The sequence below is a fragment of the Crinia signifera genome, chromosome 1 (assembly GCF_055691185.1).
Source record: "Crinia signifera chromosome 1, ASM5569118v1, whole genome shotgun sequence".
NCBI classification, from domain to species: domain Eukaryota; kingdom Metazoa; phylum Chordata; class Amphibia; order Anura; family Myobatrachidae; genus Crinia; species Crinia signifera.
This window is the reverse complement of record NC_139217.1, coordinates 46,817,776-46,836,297: the sequence shown is the minus strand read 5'-3', so window position 1 is coordinate 46,836,297 and position 18,522 is coordinate 46,817,776. Positions and strand designations below refer to the sequence as shown.

General features: G+C 46.8%; 1 protein-coding gene across 10 annotated transcripts in view; it reads left to right on the top strand.

The window, feature by feature from the left end:
• The window catches only part of CTBP1 (C-terminal binding protein 1), a 392,310-nt gene that overhangs the window by 355,306 nt on the left and 18,482 nt on the right, over window positions 1-18,522 (top strand). For all 10 annotated transcript variants that reach the window (XM_083148178.1, XM_083148263.1, XM_083148092.1 and 7 more), the window contains 2 exons: window positions 4,497-4,641; window positions 10,724-10,930. In XM_083148178.1, coding sequence (XP_083004304.1) covers window positions 4,497-4,641; window positions 10,724-10,930 — 352 coding nt within the window. The remainder of the gene's footprint in view (window positions 1-4,496; window positions 4,642-10,723; window positions 10,931-18,522) is intronic.

Here is an 18,522-nt window from a genome sequence, read left to right as displayed (position 1 = left end):
ATGAAAGAAGGGGCAACTTGGCTCCTCTCCCAGTTGGGGCGGGGGGCAGATTTCAGTTGGCAACTATGATGTGATCACGCTACATTTGCATGTGTGTTGCCTCATTAAAGATTGACTTATTGGTTCAGTAACTACCCAGAATCCTTTAGTCAGTGAAAAATTCTAAGCAAGGGGCAGGCAGTACTATCCACACAGCATCCCCGTCGCCCCTACTCTGTAGTCTGCTCTGCTTCCTGCCTCACCAGTATTTACCGCCACCAGCGACAAAGTGCGATTTCATCTTTTGAGTACAGATCACAAAGCATTTGAGGATAATGGGAAACACAGCGCGGCTAATAATACACTCACAGAGCCGATTGTGTCTGACGCTTGTTTGCAAATAAGAACGTCAACATGTTGCAGCCATTTGAGCCCAGTTAGTGCTGGAATTCTATTCAGCGGGAGGCACAGAGCGAGCAGATTATGTTACTCTGGCACCATCAGCTTTTATTATGGAATGTGAAATGCTGCAGTTACGCAACACTCCGGTTCCCACTGTTTTCTGAACATTATGGGCCTCCGGGGCTGGAGTGTCGCGGAGAATTATCCAGACACTTCACAAGTTCAGTGCAGAGAAGATAAGCTTGTGGTGCCCGTGCTCAGGAACTAAATCACTATTTGCAAAATACCTCCCAGAGGGAGAAATATGTAATTCGCATGTATGCTGAAGATCTCCCCGCAGCCAGAGCAGTAGTAGCGGAGAGGGTTGCACAGGGGACCACAGACGTGGTGGAATATAGCAGAGAGACTGTCGGGACGGGCTGGCCACTGATTACAGGCTGGTTCCGCTGTATAAACATTCCCATTAATATTCTATCAGGTGTAATAGGCAATGTTCTGTGTGGGAAATGATGCCAATCCTTCGGCGCAGAGAAAGCTTAGACATTCAGATGTCTCCATGTACATGATCTAGCACGTTAAACAGCCTTTCTAGGAGCGCCATGTTGTAGCGGGACATGGGAGCGCCAAGCTTCTTCTGTGCGACTGTTAATAAGCACCATGTGTCCTGTTGGAGAAAGTGCGCTATATAAATAAAACTTATGGGCCCCATACATCAGCAATCACAATTTATGGATTTTCAGATATAGGGATATTTTGGCCAGATAAATGGATTTTACAATCTATCTGACTTTGCCCACACATTACAGATTTATTTCAGTGATCGGCAGATTTTTCCATCTAAAGATTGCATCTTCATATCTGGAAATTGCCCCAATCGATTGTCATTTCAGCTGTTCATAATGTAAATAGATGAAGAAGACGAATTGGGAATGCCCACACATCTAAAAAAGATCTGCAGATAATACCAGATTATTAAGCATGTTTAAAAACCTGATTAAGCAATTGATTGGCGATTTTGATTGGGATTGCCAAAAGGGGGAGCCCACACATCTAAAATTAATTGTGGCAATCATCTCCATATCTGAAAATTGTCACAATTAATTGCTGATGTATGGGGCCCTTTACTTACGCATGCAGTTCAAATAAGATGCACATACAGCTTCTGCTGATTAAAACGATATGCAGCTAGCCTATATTCTGTGTGCGGACGTGACTGCATCTGCATACATAATGCTACGCTACAGTGTTCCTCCTAGAAACATGACCTAGTGTTTCCTATGCAGTTACAGTTGCGGTCGCATGCAGAATATAGGCATGCTGCATATCATTTTAATCAGCAGAAACTGCTTGTGCATCCTTTAAGATGCATTTTCAGCAACAAAAAAATGCCAACACTAACGGAGTTGCACGGGACCTGCCAGCACACCAGGCATCCCTCAGTGCATTGTGTATTGAGGCAAGGGTCCCTATTCTGGTTTACTTGCTCCCCTGCGTGTTTGTGCAGGGGAGAGATATTGAGCGTTTGCGCATGCTCATTTATACACATGTGCAGCCGCTCGGTGCGAGCATCCCGTTCACACCTAGCAGGCTGGGGGGGGGGGGGGGGGGGCGTTAATGGGTCGTGCCCATGGTAATTCACCCGTGACGCGGTTGCGGGGGGCAGGCAGCTGACGTCAGAGAGGTGTCTTACATTTTCAAGCAATGGAGAGATAATTCGATGGTCGGAGAACATCGAATGATTTCGCCCCCGCACCCAAAGGCTGCGATTGGATGTTTATGCTAAACCTTCATTCAAAGCCTTGCGAGCAACTCAGCTAGGCAGAGGGGTGAGGGGGCGGGCAGCTGTGAGACAACCAGAATAAGGGCCCAAGGTATATGGGGACACATGGCAGGTCCCACTAGTGTTTTTGTTTATTTTTGCAATTCGCGTTATCATTTCCTTTTAGTTCAGTTTCTGTGAGGACTATGGATCTGATGCAGGGATGTAAGCCGATGCCGTCCCGGCTGTGATTCAGCACATGCAGCCTTTCTGAAAATATGCAAATATTGCAGCCACCAGGATTTGTATTTAGACTCCCACTGGAGGCTCCTGAGATCCGCTGCCGATATACGAGGACCTTCTGCGTAGCTCTATGGTTGCACAGTATACTGTAGGCGGTTGAAGGAAGATACTGGAGATAATATAATTGTCTGTTCGATTGCAGGTGAACGCTGTGACTCCCCCCTCCCCCCCCGTATTGGCCGCAACGTGCCTGCGTGTGAGTTGCCACTCCCCATTTACCTTCCACGAGCACCCCCGGACTGTCACTCTCTTTGAAACTGAAACCTCACTGCAGTTGTTACACCGCCGCGGCACCTGTGCCGAGCCGCCTATACAGTAGGCGTGCTCAGTGGGGAAAGAACGCTTAGAGCACCAACATTCCGTCACAAGGGAAATTTACTAAGATGGGAGTTCTTTTTAAGATGTGTTGTTGCTATGGGCAACCAATCAGATACTATCTATAATCTTCTAGAATGTGCTAAAAATGCATTCTACGTTAATATATATTTATTGTGCGTATTTTATACATGTCTGGTTGGAATGATAAGATCAAGATAGACACCTAACCCTCTACGAAGTGGCTTAAGCCCACCCGTTCACTTGTGCGACCTCTCAGAGGGGAGAAGTCGCATGCGGTCCCCCCTTGAATCGCCCGGCAGCTTCCCGGGTGTCAGAAACGCATACGATACATCATATGTGGTCCTTTTGCATGCAATGTATTTTATGTGATCCCAGCAAGGATCCGATAAATCTTCAGTGCAGCCCTTGCGATCTCCGGCTCTGATCTGATCAAACAAATGCGATTTCGACAGTTTGCATCCGATTTCTCAGCCCAATGCGTCAGAATCGGATGTTCGCAAATATAAAGCCTGTCTTGACTAGCAGGGTCGCAGAGAGGTAAAATGTGGGGTGTGTGGCCTAATAACAGGAGGCGTGACCACCGCACATGAATAGGCCACGCCCCCAAATTGTTTAGGGGAATAAAAAACACTTGAGGTCAAGGGGGAGTGTTATTGTCCGTCCCCCCTCAGGAGCAGCAGCACACACCTACAGCATGTGCTGTGCTGACAGCAGGCTCAGCATGACCTCTCACGCTGTCAGCGAGACCTTGCTCCGAGAATGGCATTGGCTTGCTCGCATACCCATGGGAATGCCTCGCGTTTTCAAGGGGATGCCCCTAAAATGCTGTTACCCTTTTGTTGGTGATCAGAAGGAAGCCGATAGAGAATATAGCATGTACAGTAAGTAATAGGGTCCCCACTGCTGGAAAAGAAACATATTCTACTGTAGGTCATGAAATACTTTCTAGATCTATGTTTGGTATGGAATAATGTTGGTTACTAAATAATGTATTTACTAAGGAGTGTATAGCAGTGCTAAGATTCTCAGGGTCTCGCTGGCGATTGTATGGGGTAAATTTGGGTCAAGTCTGGACGCTGGGTCGGAACGCACACGCATGATCTGGCTGGTTGTGTACAGCCTCCATGTACATTTTAAGGTTGAGATGTATGAAATCGGGTGTGGATCATTCGGTCACCAGCATGGTGGTCGACAGTCATTAGGTCGACACCATTAGGCCGACTGTTGACCTAATGACCCTGTCGACCTAACCCATGTCGACCTAGACTCATGACGACCTTCCTGCATGTCGACCTAGACTCATGTCGACCTAGACTCATGTCAACCTCTTGACTGTGGACCAACTTGCTGGTGACCCAATGACCATATCCCATCAAATCATCTTAAGAACACGGCTGGAGAAGTTGTATAGAACCAGTCTATGCTCAGCCCGTGCTGTAGGAAGAATGGTGATCGTCCCGCAGCCATGGGTGGGTGATCCATTGAGGAACTCCCCCGGTCTAGACCCTCCAACAGGCAGGAAGAGGCGGTTCCTCCAACAGGCAGGAAGAGGCGGTTCCTCCAACAGGCAGGAAGAGGCGGTTCCTCTGGGTTCTCTAGGTTTGTCTTTACTTCTCATCGTTCTACGTGGCTGAGCGATTAGTACAAGACCAAACTGTGTGACTGTGATATATAATACAGATGGAGGGTAAATCATTTGCGTCTGTCTTTGCAGGTACTAAACGAAGCCGTGGGCGCCCTGATGTATCACACAATCACTTTAACGCGAGAAGACTTGGAGAAGTTCAAGGCCCTTCGAATAATCGTCCGGATCGGAAGCGGGTTTGATAATATCGACATCAAGTCCGCCGGAGATCTAGGTATAGTTCCCATCAGGTCGTTGCTTTTCAATATAAAACCAGAAGCAGGTAACTGAGAAGTATGGCACATACCTGGGTCACTCAATATGACATTTATCCTGGTAGGTACACCTTACCACAACCAATGCCCGGGCCTTAGTGGTTGTATGCTGCGCAGTGCAGTTACTGAGCACGGCGATCCCACAGCTCCTCCCGGGACACTACTTAGCACAGCTTTCTGCTTGTACCTTTCTTATCTGTGTTGGCTAGAGCCACGGGACTAGCCACGGGGTTACCAGTGAAGCAAGCGACTAGCCCGGGGACTGAGAGCTACATTCTAGAACCAACCCCTTAACCTTTTGAGTGGTATGCCCGGGAACGTTCGGGCGTCTGAGTCCCCTGAACATCCCCAAGCCTGCCGTCCGGTCACTGCTGTGCAATGGTACGGCAGGGGAACTGCCATAGTGGGGGTAGCGACAGGACCGATAGGGAGGGGGGGGGGGGAGTGGTCTGCCCTGTCTGTGGTGGGTATTTCTGGGGCAGGAAAAACCTGCCATGGTAGGTATGTCCTGCCCCAGAAAAATCCACTACTCAAGGGGTTAATAAGTAAGGCTGGTAGCTTTTTTTTTTTATTTTTTTTTAGTTATCTTGCCTAATTAAGATGACTGGCGACACTATGGGCGGTATTCAATCTGGGATTCCGACTGTCAGAACATCCCGACAGTCGGAATCCTGGGCCGTTTTCGCCCAGCTTGAAGGAACTCGACAGTCGCAATTCAGTGTCCCGGCTGTCGAGTGTCAGGAAGTGGGTGTGTCGGCGAAAGCGGCCGCGGATTGTCATAAAACAGCCATGAATTTGACAATACGTTGCTGTTTCCGACAAAGCAGATCCAACTTGTTTTAAAGTTCCCCTGTCGGTAATAGAGGCTGAGATTGATTACCTCTATTTGTATCTCGTATAAAAACAAATCAATAACTTCTGCCATCCTATCACTTTAATTTTATAGTAACATAGTAGTTGATGTTGAAAAAAGACGTATGTCCGTCAAGCTCTACCTTTTTTACAGGACCCGTTAGAGGGTATGGTCAAGATGTGATATCCCCATTTAAATAATCTACTTTGTTTCAACTTCGGGCTAAATAGAGGTTATCGGTTGTACCCCTGAATGTGTTTGTCCAACCTTATTCTGAATATGTTTTTTGTGTCTGCCCTGACTATAAAAAAGCCTTTCTTTCTGAGGGCAGGGAATCTTCTCTCCTGCAGCCTGAGTGCATGCCCACGTGTCCTAGTCTGTGACCTCAAAGCAAAGAGGGTGCCAGGTAGTTCATTATATCGGGCTTTATTCTGGTTCACTCCTTCTGGCAAATTGCTTCTTAGATGGACAAAACCATGTGCACTGCAGGTAGGGCAGATGTAACTTGTGCAGAGAGAATTATATGTGGGTGGGGTTTTACTTCAAAGTGAGATCTATATTGCAGTGTAAAAATATAGCAGTCAGTATTTTCCCTGCACAGAATCAAAATAACTCACCCAACTCTAACTCTCTTTGCTAGTTACATCTGCCCCACCTACAGTGCACATGGTTTGTCCATTTAAAAACTAATTTGCCAGAAAGAGTGACCAGAATAAGGCCCATTGTCCGTTGATATTTTTGTACATGTTTAGCATTTTTTCTCTAAAACGTCTCTTCTCTAGAGTAAACTTTCCTTATTCAACCAAACTGTCCTTAAAGCTTAGACTCCAACCTTTTTATCCCAGAAAATGATAGACAGAATCTGTTGCTATGGGCAACATCACTTTTTTTAATTTTTTAAAAGGTTTCGTAAATCTACCCCTAAGTGTCTCATTCTGGAAGCAGGGGTGTGAGGGGGATGTTGGCCGGGATGGACGAGGTTGCACCGGTCATTGTGTCAGTGTTTGATGTGGGCATCTGAGCCACAAAGGCTAAAGTTATAGGGAGAAAGCTTCCCAGTCTCCGTGCAGCTGCTGTGTATGATAATTGTTGGTGTAGCGCCGTAGATCACTTCTGTCGCTTTGACGCATTACCTCCTGCAGGCTATACAAGGTATCACAATTAGCCGTATCCCCTGTGCAAATTGCCGATTATGTACACAGTTATGGCAATGAATTCCATTGTGCTTCACCTTCGATACGCATGATACTGTATGGCTAAGTGAGGATTATCTTGTGTAGATTGTCAGCTCTTTTTGGAAAAGTAGATCTTCTGTGAAGGTGTAAGGAATACATCTTTCTAGTTCATTTACTTATTCTTGTTACAGGTATTAAGTGGTTAATGATGGATTGTATTCTGTGCTTGCAATAGTCTTCCTCTCAATAGAAGAGTCAGATCAGGGCCGGAGCTGACGTCACACGTTTTCCCTCAATAGAAACAGTTGTATCAGGGCCAGAGCGGACGTCACATGACTTCCCCTGAATAGAAGCAGTCGGATCAGGCCCGGAGCTGACGTCACATGACTTCCCCTCAATAGAAGCAGTGGGATCAGGGCCGGAGCTGACGTCACATGACTTCCCCTCAATAGAAGCAGTGGGATCAGGGCCGGAGCTGACGTCACATGACTTCCCCTTAATAGAAGCAGTCAGATCAGGGGCGGAGCTGACGTCACATGACTTCCCCTCAATAGAAGCAGTCAGATCAGGGCCGGAGCTGACGTCACACGATTCCCCTCAATAGAAGCAGTTGTATCAGGGCCAGAGCGGACGTCACATGACTTCCCCTGAATAGAAGCAGTCGGATCAGGGCCGGAGCTGACGTCACATGACTTCCCCTGAATAGAAGCAGTCGGATCAGGGCCGGAGCTGACGTCACATGACTTCCCCTCAATAGAAGCATTCGGATCAGGGCTGGAGCTGACGTCACATGACTTTCCTGCAATAGAAGCAGTCGGATCGGGGCCGTAGCTGACATCACATGACTTCCCCTCAATAGAAGCAGTGGGATCAGGGCCGGAGCTGACATCACACGACTTCCCCTGGGCACACCTGCGTTTTCCCTGTCACTCCCAGAAAACGGCCAATTACCACCCACAAATGCTGACTACCTGTCAATCATCATCAAGGGCCAGCGATAAAAAAGTAACAGTCATTAATCGCTGGATGGCCCTCTGTATGCGTACTACAGACCATACTAATGCGCAATCTATCGATAATTGCCTGGCCGTCTAATTCATGTCTGAATCACCCCCATAGACCATATGCTCTCAAAGCCGAGTCTGTACTCGGGATCATGTTTTCCAGGTCTCCTCAGAGAATCACAAGTGAGTCTTTTCACGTGTTAGTGAGTAATAAGTATCCCTGTGCTTCTGATGGGTGACCTGGAAAACATGGCCTGTTCGGGATCCTGTTGACCTGGCTCGAGAAGCACGACCATAGGCGTTAACTATAAATATTGTGCTTTATTTAAAAATGTTTCAGTTACTTGGTCCAACTTTTTTCCAGCCTTTGTGCAAATGTTTCTTTGTTGCGTAACCGTCGTATAATCAAAGCTGTTCTGTTATTCTCGCCATGTGGTTCTCTGGTGGGCTTGCAACATGAATCTGGCCTTTTAACTTGCCATCATTAATCTCCATGGCAAGGTCAGTTCCCGGTGCTGATTAATGTTCACGTGCTCTATAATATACCCTGTCATGGAAAAACGAGAACAAGGCCAAATGTTTTTTTTTTGCAGTTTTTCAAACATGTCAATTGAGTGTAAGTGTTAAGGTGGCCATACACACGCAGATTTATCTTCAGATCTGTCTGGTTGGAACAAAAACCTGGTTATGGATGAGAGCAAATGACAGTTGACCATTTGCTTGGAAATGCTGGAAAACTGCCAAACTGTCACTCATCCATAACCATGTTTTTGTTCCAACCAGCCAGATCTGAAGATAAATCTTACTAGTGTATGGGCACCTTTAAGACCCAAACACACTGGGCGACTTTGGGATGAAAGTCGCTCAATTTACTCGTCTGAGCTGCTTTCAGCTTGAAAGCCGCCCAGTGTGTACGGGGCAGCAGTGAGCACTGGTGTGCGCTCCCGCATCATCGCTGGCCCGGCTGCTCATCGGCTGGTATTACCAGCCAATGAGCAGCGGAGTGGGCAGTTTTCCATGTCGTCCTGCTATGGAAAGTCGTCCACCCCCAGGAAATTTGCTAAAATGGTCAAAAACCATTTGATGTGCATACAGTGTGTATGCAGGGCGTATGCACTGAGCGTTCTTCAGCCTAGCCATTTCCCCCCATCATCTCTCACCATACACGCTGGGCAAAATCATCCAGTGAGTAGGGACCTTTACTCCCTGTATGGGCTCTCTATAACAGATTGTGATCTGTGTGCTGAGCCTTGGAGAGAGATAAAGTGTCCAGGGGTAAAGTACAAGACACTCAACTTCTAAGTGTCATTTTTCAAACACGGCATGTAAAATGGCAGTTGGGAGCTGGTATTTTTATTTTCAATACATTGACCCTGAATAAGAATTTGAGTTGCCTCCTGTTAAGAGGACAATGTTAGAGGTTGATGAGCTCAGCTGTGTCCTACATTGGCTCTTGAACCAGTTCTCCATGTTGGCTTTAAAGGTGGAAAAGTCTCGATAAATTCTGTAACTTTATATAGACTGAAGGAAAACATCACTTTCGTTATAGATTTAGCCACTGTGTATATGCGTGGAAGGGAAGCAGGTCCCAGCAGGTTACACATGAAATAGGTCGACATGCTCAAGGTTGAAAGGGTTGGAAGGTCAACATGGGGTTTTTCACTTCTTTTTTTGAGCCGACATGTGCCGACAGGCGGTATTTCATACCCTACCATCCATTAGGGTGCGGAGGGAGAGTATAACAGTCTGCGTAGCGAGTAACCGCGCCCGAAGCATGGTGAGCGCAGAGGTGCCTGTGTCCATGTAGACTATGTCAACATTCGGGACAAAAAAAGTGAAAAACCCATGTCCACCTTTTGACTGTCGACCTTCCAAACCCGTCGACCTTGAGCATGTCGACCTATTTCAGGGTATGAATCATTAGACAGCAACTAGGTCGACACGCATGAAGGTCGACATGGGGTTAGGCCGGTAGGGTCATTAGGTCGACACAAGCATTAGGTCGACATGGGGAACGTCAAAAGGTCAACATGGAATTTTTCCCTTTTTTTTGCCCCAAATGTCGACACATTCGACATGGACCTTGTTCTCTCGCATGGGTCTCAATGCTAGGCACAGTATTTTATTCTCCCGCCACGCCCTAGTGGATGGTAGGACATAAAATACCGCCTGTCGGCACATGTCGGCTCAAAGAAGAAGTGAAAACCCCATGTTTACCTAATGCTTGTGTCGACCTAATGACCCTGTCGACATTCAGTCATGTCGACCTAGTGGTGTCGACCTAGTGACCCATACCCAAAGAAAATCCTGGACACTGTACCTGTCCGGGTTTCTCAATCCGTCTACTTTTGATAGATTTTTTTTATTAATTTTAAATAATTTCTAATGAACAGAGACCAACAGCCATTAGGAGAGGTGTGCAGTATAATGCCACGGACTGTACCACAATGCTGCGTGTTTGTCTTGGACCGGCCGCGTGCGCTCACTGTTATCGCATTGGTACTTGGCAGACGCAAGTGTAATAACGCGTTATTCTTATACAGTGCATGTACTGGAACACGAGCATCAATACGTTCATCATGTCGCAGTTAATGAAGGCTAGCGGTCGCGTCCTTTCAGTTTGGATTGAACGGTAAAAATGTTGCAGCGTCTTGAACTCTAAGATGAATCTGAACGGCTTCAGTGACCGCCGCCCCACACGTTGTACTGCTATAAATATAACGATGCCTATATGTGAATGCTATTGGTTATGAGGTCCAGCTGCGTGTTCATTTCTTGAAGCATAAATTCCCGGTTGCATTTATGGCGTCTTTGACCACAATGCAAAGTCAACCTTTTCCCTAGGACAATAGCCTCACAAATAATCCACGACAAAGTCTTCTGTGGCACTTTGGGTTTTCGGAATCTATTTCATTTGAACTGTCTGCCACCAAGAGTAATGCCAGATGTAATAAGTAATCTACTTCGGTGTATATATATCTAAAGCTCCTGTATTTGATGTCTGGTCCAGGTATCGCAGTATGTAATGTGCCAGCAGCGTCCGTAGAAGAGACGGCCGATTCCACCATGTGCCACATTCTGAACCTGTACAGGAGAACCACGTGGCTGCACCAGGCGTTACGGGAAGGCACGAGGGTCCAGAGCGTGGAGCAGATCAGGGAGGTGGCATCTGGAGCCGCGCGGATTAGAGGGGAGACGTTGGGCATCATAGGGCTGGGTAAGTTCCGCTTTGTGATGTATATGTATTGTATATAAGTTGTTGCATGGTGTTCTTGTTGGTATGGATTGTTTATATATTGCTGTAGAGTGAATGTTATAGGTGATCCAATAGCAATGTGTATAGTTACCCCATGTACTGCTTGCTGCAGTGTATATATATATATATATATATAACACGATGGATTGTGAGCATTTAGGCAAGCATCCTTGCAGTGGATATGAATACCAGGAACACACATGTCCTCCTATAGTTAGTTGCTTATTTCTATGGTTGCTGCCCCTTCTGGTTTATTAGCTTGGACAGCCCTGGGATTCGCAGCAGAGAGCAGTGATGGCTGGTGAGGTGTAACCCTAGCGGTGATATATGCGGAACCATAAACCTAATACCCCTCAAATAAGAGCCACGCATTTCACTGCTAGGTTCCTGCTCACCCGCTGCTTAAGAGGGAGAGCAATAAAAAAATAAAAAAAAAACAACAACAATTCCGGCTCCCGTACTAGCCCCATGCTCAACCTGGAAGAACATGATCATAATAAAACAAAATTATATAAATATAGATTTTTTCTTGATTCATTCCACACCGTTTGAGGTCAATTTACTAAAGCCCCCCCCCCCCCCCACATCCATCTAACACCACCCGATTTAGCAAAACCTGGTCCGCACAACACATCAGTTGGAGCCAAATTAAGACCCAAAACTTTATTAACAGTTTTGTTAATACAGTTACAACACAAAAAAAGTTCAGAGAACAAATCCCGCTTTAGGTGATTGATGGGCTTTTTTTAAATTTATTTTTTACTCAATTCGAAAAAAGGATTATAAAAAAGTAATTTGAAGCCACACATACTGAACGGAGGAGGAGGGGTGTATGTGGGTGGAGAGATGCACCTGTACAAGGTAGATCATTGGACCCACAGCTGTAGCAGTATTTGACTGAAAACGATTATCAAGTGTCCCCAGTAGATTGAAGTATAATAAAAACAAAGGTAGCTTAACCCGTTGCCTGTAGAATGTTGAAGGCATTCCTAGCACACATTGTTTTGTGTATGTTCACATCTGAGCTACACTCCATTTACTGACGGAATGACTTCAGACTGCGTTCTGCTAATTCATACCGCATCTACTGAGACATTTGTGGAACAAAGACATTTTAAGGTCGGTGTGAACGGAGAATCAAATCACCAGCTTTAATGTTCTTGGCAGGCGTCAATAAATTTCTGCCCATCTTCAGCGCTGTCCTATTCCAACCATACACGTAATGTCAGATCATCTTCTAACGCTGGCTGAGTTCATCCTCTGCTCTTAAAGGGAACTGGCTGTATTATGCCAAGTCTGTAATGAAATGATGACAGAGAGCTATGCAGGCCAGGTTAATTACTTAGTGTGCAAAGGATGTTTGTTTTTTCGGTACTTATGTAGTATCTGGGCTGCCGATTTTTTGATTGTATGCCTTAAGTTAAGGCATACAATCAGATGCGATGCGATATCGCATCGCATCGCATCGCATCCGATATCGGATGCGATGACCCGATTTTTCCATAGGAATCAATGTTAAAATGATTCCTATGGAAAAATGGGTCCTTTTCATACCCCTACTATCCAAGTGGGCATGGAGTTGGATATAAACCTGTGGCGAGCGTAGCGAGCCACCGAGCCCGAAGCGTGGCGAGCGAAGCGAGCCCCGCGAGGGGACGGTATTCGTCCCCTCGCGGGGCTCGCTTCGCTCGCCACGCTTCGGGCTCGGTGGCTCGCTACGCTCGCCACAGGTTTATATCCAACTCCATGCCCACTTGGATAGTAGGGGTATGAAAAGGACCCATTTTTCCCATTGAATTCCATGTTAAAATGGACTCAGTCCATTTTAACATTGATTCCTATGGAAAAATCGGGTCATCGCATCGCATCGCATCGCATCGCATCGAATCGCATGGTCGCATGCGATGCGATGCGATCTCCCGATCCGACCCGATTTAGAAATCGGCAGCCCAGATACTACATAAGTACCGTTTTTTCTTTGTGAATCCAATGACCATGCTAGCACAAACTGATGATGCAATTTGGTGATACAGTACATCCGTCCTTACCCAGGGAAGTGGGTGGGATATGGGAGAAGGGCCTGGTCTCCCATGATTCCGAGGTGAACTCTGCAAATTCTAGATTCTCACAGACATTCATGGGATGTTTGTGTACAGTGCTGTAACAGGTCATAAGTCCTAAGCTGGACCCGCCCCTGAGAGAGCATGATGTTGCTCCGTGGGGGCGGGGCATTAGCACTGGAAACTAAGGCACTGCCTGGGGCGTCTTCAGGAAGGTCCATGTGGCTTCAGGAAGGTCCATGACTGCAGGGTTCAAAGCATTTTAAACGCTATATGCAGGGGTTTGTAGGTCAACGGTAGTGGCGCCACCAGTGCCCTGTGCCATGGCACTACTTGCACATACCTAGTTATAGCCATGGTTGTGCGACCATCTTTGGGTTAAGTACATAGTGCGACTGTGGCCGAGCTTCTGAGTATATATAAAAATCTAAATATACACAATTGTTACTTGTATTTTTGGTTGGGACTTATAGTGGTTAGACGACTGTTCTGTTATATTCGGTGTGTTCACTTGGGGTTCTAGAGCCCGGGCTGCTGGATGGTTGTGGACAGCGGTTACAGCTGCGGGCGGACGGCAGTGAAAGCTTATTTTTCACATCTCAACGGTCCTGTTAAACCCTTAGATTGTGCATTCTCCCGATGCGTCTGCAGCGTAAACGCCTAGTTAGTGACGGAGCACAGGCACCTAAGCGGCGGCAGCTGAGGCTTGGCAATGTTCAGCTGATTTGTTGTCCAAGCCATAATGGAAAATTTGGCACAGCAATAAAAGCAGACGCAGAACCCAACCTGACAGGCCTTGGCTTACCTTCCTGCTCACGTACATAAGGACGGGCTGTGCTCTGATTTCCACTGGGCGGCAGAAAATCGCTGCATCTGTTCCAAGCACAGGAAGAAAGAAACAGCGCTGCGGAACATTTCATACGAGTGTTCCTAATAAGAATGCTGCTCTTAGTAAGTCACCGGAACGCCTCTTACCAATATGAGGGCTCCCTGTAGGGATTGTTTGTCATTTTATGTTGTTGTTTTGTTTTTTGTTTTTTTTAGCCCTTATGTTTTTTTGTTTTATGTTTTCTTAATTTTCTTCTGGCACATGGTAGTAGGTGGTCTTATCGCTATGGGCCTGATTCAAGTTGGTTCGCTCAGCAGCATAAATTCACTGCTTAGCAAGCCATCTAACTCCACCTGCCATGCGAGCGAATGTCCGCCCCCCCCCCCCCCCCCCATTCCAGGCACCGTGCGAACATCCTCACTGCAATGTGAACGGATGTTTACCATATGTTGACTGACCTATATTAGCGGCATCCGGTCTGGTCACCCCCGGCAGTCAGCTGCCCGCCTTCACATGGGGACACCCAGCATTTTTCTGGGAGCACTACTTAACCTCTACATTGCTTCAAGGGAAATGTGAATTAGGTTTATGACAATTATACTTCTTTAGACTACAGTTCTATACCCCCTTTCTGTCTGGGCCCAGGCCTGGAGTGTCCCCCCCCCCCCCCCCACCCCCAGCCCAGCATCTCCCTCTTTAATTGCAAGAAATAAAAACTGCTGTGAGTGTGGTTTTATTAATTTTTGCTTTTCGTAAACCCGCGTTTAGATTCTTTATATTTATGTTTTGATATTTTTTTTTATAGTTATAAACATTTTTTTATGTTTTTTTTATTTTTATAGTTTCATGTTTCTTTTTATATTTTGTTTAGTCTAATGCCCCAATACATGGCCATCCAATGGCGTCTGCTACCAATTCATTTTTAGCCTTCCTTCAGATTGGCGATGGGTTTATACAAAGTGTTTGGTACTTATGAGTTATCTGGGCGCCCGATTTTTTGATTGTATGCCTTAAGTTAAGGCATACAATCAGATGCGATGCGATGCGATATCGCATCGCATCGCATCGCATGCGACCATCGGATGCGATGACCCGATTTTTCCATAGGAATCAATGTTAAAATGGACTGAGTCCATTTTAACATGGAATTCAATGGGAAAAAGGGGTCCTTTTCATACCCCTACTATCCAAGTGGGCACGGAGTTGGATATAAACCTGTGGCGAGCGTAGCGAGCCACCGTGCCCGAAGCGTGGCGAGCGAAGCGAGCCCCGCGAGGGGACGGTATTCTGTGTCCCCTCGCGGGGCTCGCTACGCTCGCCACGCTTCGGGCTCGGTGGCTCGCTACGCTCGCCACAGGTTTATATCCAACTCCATGCCCACTTGGATAGTAGGGGTATGAAAAGGACCCCTTTTTCCCATTGAATTCCATGTTAAAATGGACTCAGTCCATTTTAACATTGATTCCTATGGAAAAATCGGGTCATCGCATCGCATCGCATCGCATCCGATGGTCGCATGCGATGCGATGCGATGTGCCCGATCCGACCCGATTTAGAAATCGGGCGCCCGGATAACTCATAAGTACCAAGTGTTTAAAGCAAATGTCAATTTCCTAGAGAAAGAAAACAATGCGTGCTGGGTCCTGCCCTTCCCCTCTGTGCCGAGTCCCCCCTGCCCTTCCCCTCTGTGCCGAGTCCCCATCTCAATGGAATTACTGCAAGTGCTAAACCTACAAAGCTGCCGCCACACCCATAATACAATAATAGGTTTCCTAAGCGGCTGATTTATCTGGCGAGCTCCGAGATTGCAGCCACTATTAACGTGTAGGGATATTCTACACCGAGGCCCATACCTGTCACAATTCCACTTGCGGATGAAATATGCATAAGGTTGAGGAGCCGTGAAATAACATTTCCATTTAGCAGCCAAGCATTTCCACGCGTCTCCAGGCCTGCAAGTGGCTGCTTGCTGCTGAATAAGCCCTGTGTGTGTGTGTGTGTGTGTGTGTGTGTGTGTAATAATAAGGTCCTTTTTGCAAACAGAGTCCTCGAGCAACAAAGGAATCGATTGGAAGGGAGTGGTTGTGATTGTGGTGGATTTGTGTCATATTTTCACAGTGCGGCCCGGCTTTGTCTAAAGCACTTGTACCACACCTCAGTGTTCCGTGCATGGTGCCAAGGCACGGCGTTGCAGCCCTCGCTGTGTAGCCTGCAGGGGAGGAATTGTATTAATGTTAATGCACAGCTGAGATCTGTAAAAGTCCCTGAATCTCCCAAGTTCTCCCGTCCCAGCATTGTTTTCCCGCTCGGCAGTTTTTGTTTTATTTCCAGGATTTTGCAGGCCGACTCTGTGGTCTGCAGTTAGAGGCCCGGGGACGTTCCGTCACCACTCCAACAGGAAGTCTGCTGCTTGTGTGTGAGTTATCGTTACATGGTCAGCAGCAATTGGGCAGAATAAGCTGCTTCAGCTCAGGGTTTTGTTAGGAGGATGAGCCTGAGTGCCGGTGATAAGTGAAGCGTCCGAGCAGCTTCAATCCACCGCGTCTAAGCCCAAAATAGAATTACGTGTGTCAGTGAGAATGCTGGGATTCCATTCCGACAACCGCTGTCCTTCCCCCAGCCACGTGTGTTGTGTGTTAGGCCTGCTGGCGACTGGACAGCGGAAGCTGTGCCAAGGATACGGTCTAGCAAGGGCCTAAATGTGCTATCTTACAGATTTCAGCTTGGAATGGGAATCTAGCGCACAGGGTGGTAATTGCCTGCGCTTAGCGGATATAGAAGACACAGAACCATGGTCACACACATTGCATTTTAGACCAAGTTTTTTTATTAGGGCCCCCATACACTGGTCCGACTTGTCTGAGGCACAAGTTGGACCAGTTTTCTCTTGGACTTCCCTGCCGGGGGACATCAGAGGAAGTCTGATGCGATACATTGCGGGTGGTTAAAAGCACTGGTAATGTGGACCTGACTGCTGCACATACGATTTATCTTATGTGCAGCACGTCCGACCTCCGACTCGATGCGCTAGGGCCGATTCAGATGTCAGGCACATGAGATTTGACCTGATTTCACCCGATTTATCAGCCCGATCTGTTGGAATCGGCGGAGAACAGGCCAAATCGCACTGTACGGAGCCAGAACTGCAGATTCCCATGGGATCAAACCAGTGATTTCATTGCAATATGCTGCGCTTGATGTGTTTTATGGTAGAGCGAAGTCCATCCACCCCCCAACCCCCCCCCCCCCTTTTTTTTTACTTTTAACTTTATTAATTTCTTGAAACAAGTGTATGTATATCTAGTGTGTGTGTGTGTGTGTGTGTGTGTATATATATATATATATATATATATATATATATATTGTATTTTCTATTTATATTATAATTTACAGTATATTGATCCTTCAAGTTCATTGATTCAGTGACCATTAGAGAATAATGACATCCTATAAGGACAAACCCCCCCCCCCCCCCCATTATTACTACTGCCAGCAGAAACCTTGGATTATTGATGATTTGTGACCTATATATAGACAGTTGGCGAGAGCAGGATAGCCCCAAGACCACGCACTGACATCGGACAGGCTTTTCAGTTACAAAGATTGTACATGGTTTTCTTATACAATAATATTATATTATAGAAAATATTGTCACTGTGACTGAGATACTTTCTCAGTCAGGCTTTTAAAATGCACTAAACTTTTGCCAAAATAAGTTCTATTCTGCAAGGGCTTTCCGCTCCAGTTCTAAAGTGCCCGTAGCAGGTCATGTTTTTAGGATATCTTTTATCATGTTAGTGATACCCCTTTCCCACTGCAGGCTTTACACGTGTTAATGCCGTTTTTTTAGCCTTTTTAAACGGCTAGAGCTGCAGTGGGAAAGCTCCAGGTTGCTTTACACGGGTAACAAATACCGGTTTTTGTTACCCGTGTAAAAAGCAGTGTTTTTAACGTGTAATAGCCGTTTTTTCGGCAGTGGGAAAGGGGTAGCCCTTTACCCGTTAAAAAAAAAACCGGCATGGGGTCCCCCCCCACTGCCGAAACCAGCACCAGGCTGAAGGAGCCGGGGCTGGTAATAAAAAATCAGGAAACCCGACAAATAGGGGTTCCCTGATTTTTTACAACCAGCCCCAGGCTCCAGGTCCGGGGCTGGTTCCCAAAATACGGGGGACAAAATGACTAGGGGTCCCCCGTATTTTAAGAACCAGCCCCAGGCACAACCAGCCAGCAGGGTAATGCCACAGCCGGGGGACACTTATGATATAAGTTCCCGCGGCCAAAGCATTAACCCTACCGACCAGTCAGCCTGGCCAGGGGCCCTGGGGGAGTGGGGACCCCCCCAATAAAGGGGTCCCCCCCCTCCAGGACTTACCTGACCAGGCTGGAGCCTGGTGCTGTCCTCGATGCCCCTGGGCGGTGGGCATCGAGCTGATGGTATTGTGTAAAAAATAGAATAAAAACCATTGTCTTTTACTGGTGAACTATGAGTCCCAGCAAGCCTCCCCCGCAAGCTGGGACTTGGAGAACCACAAGTCCCAGCCTGCGGGGCATTAAAGGGCCCGCTGGGTCTTGTAGTTCCACAGTAAAAGAAAGAGTTAAATAAACACACTGACACACGTGAAAAATAAAAGTTTAATACATACATAACACATACATACTGATAC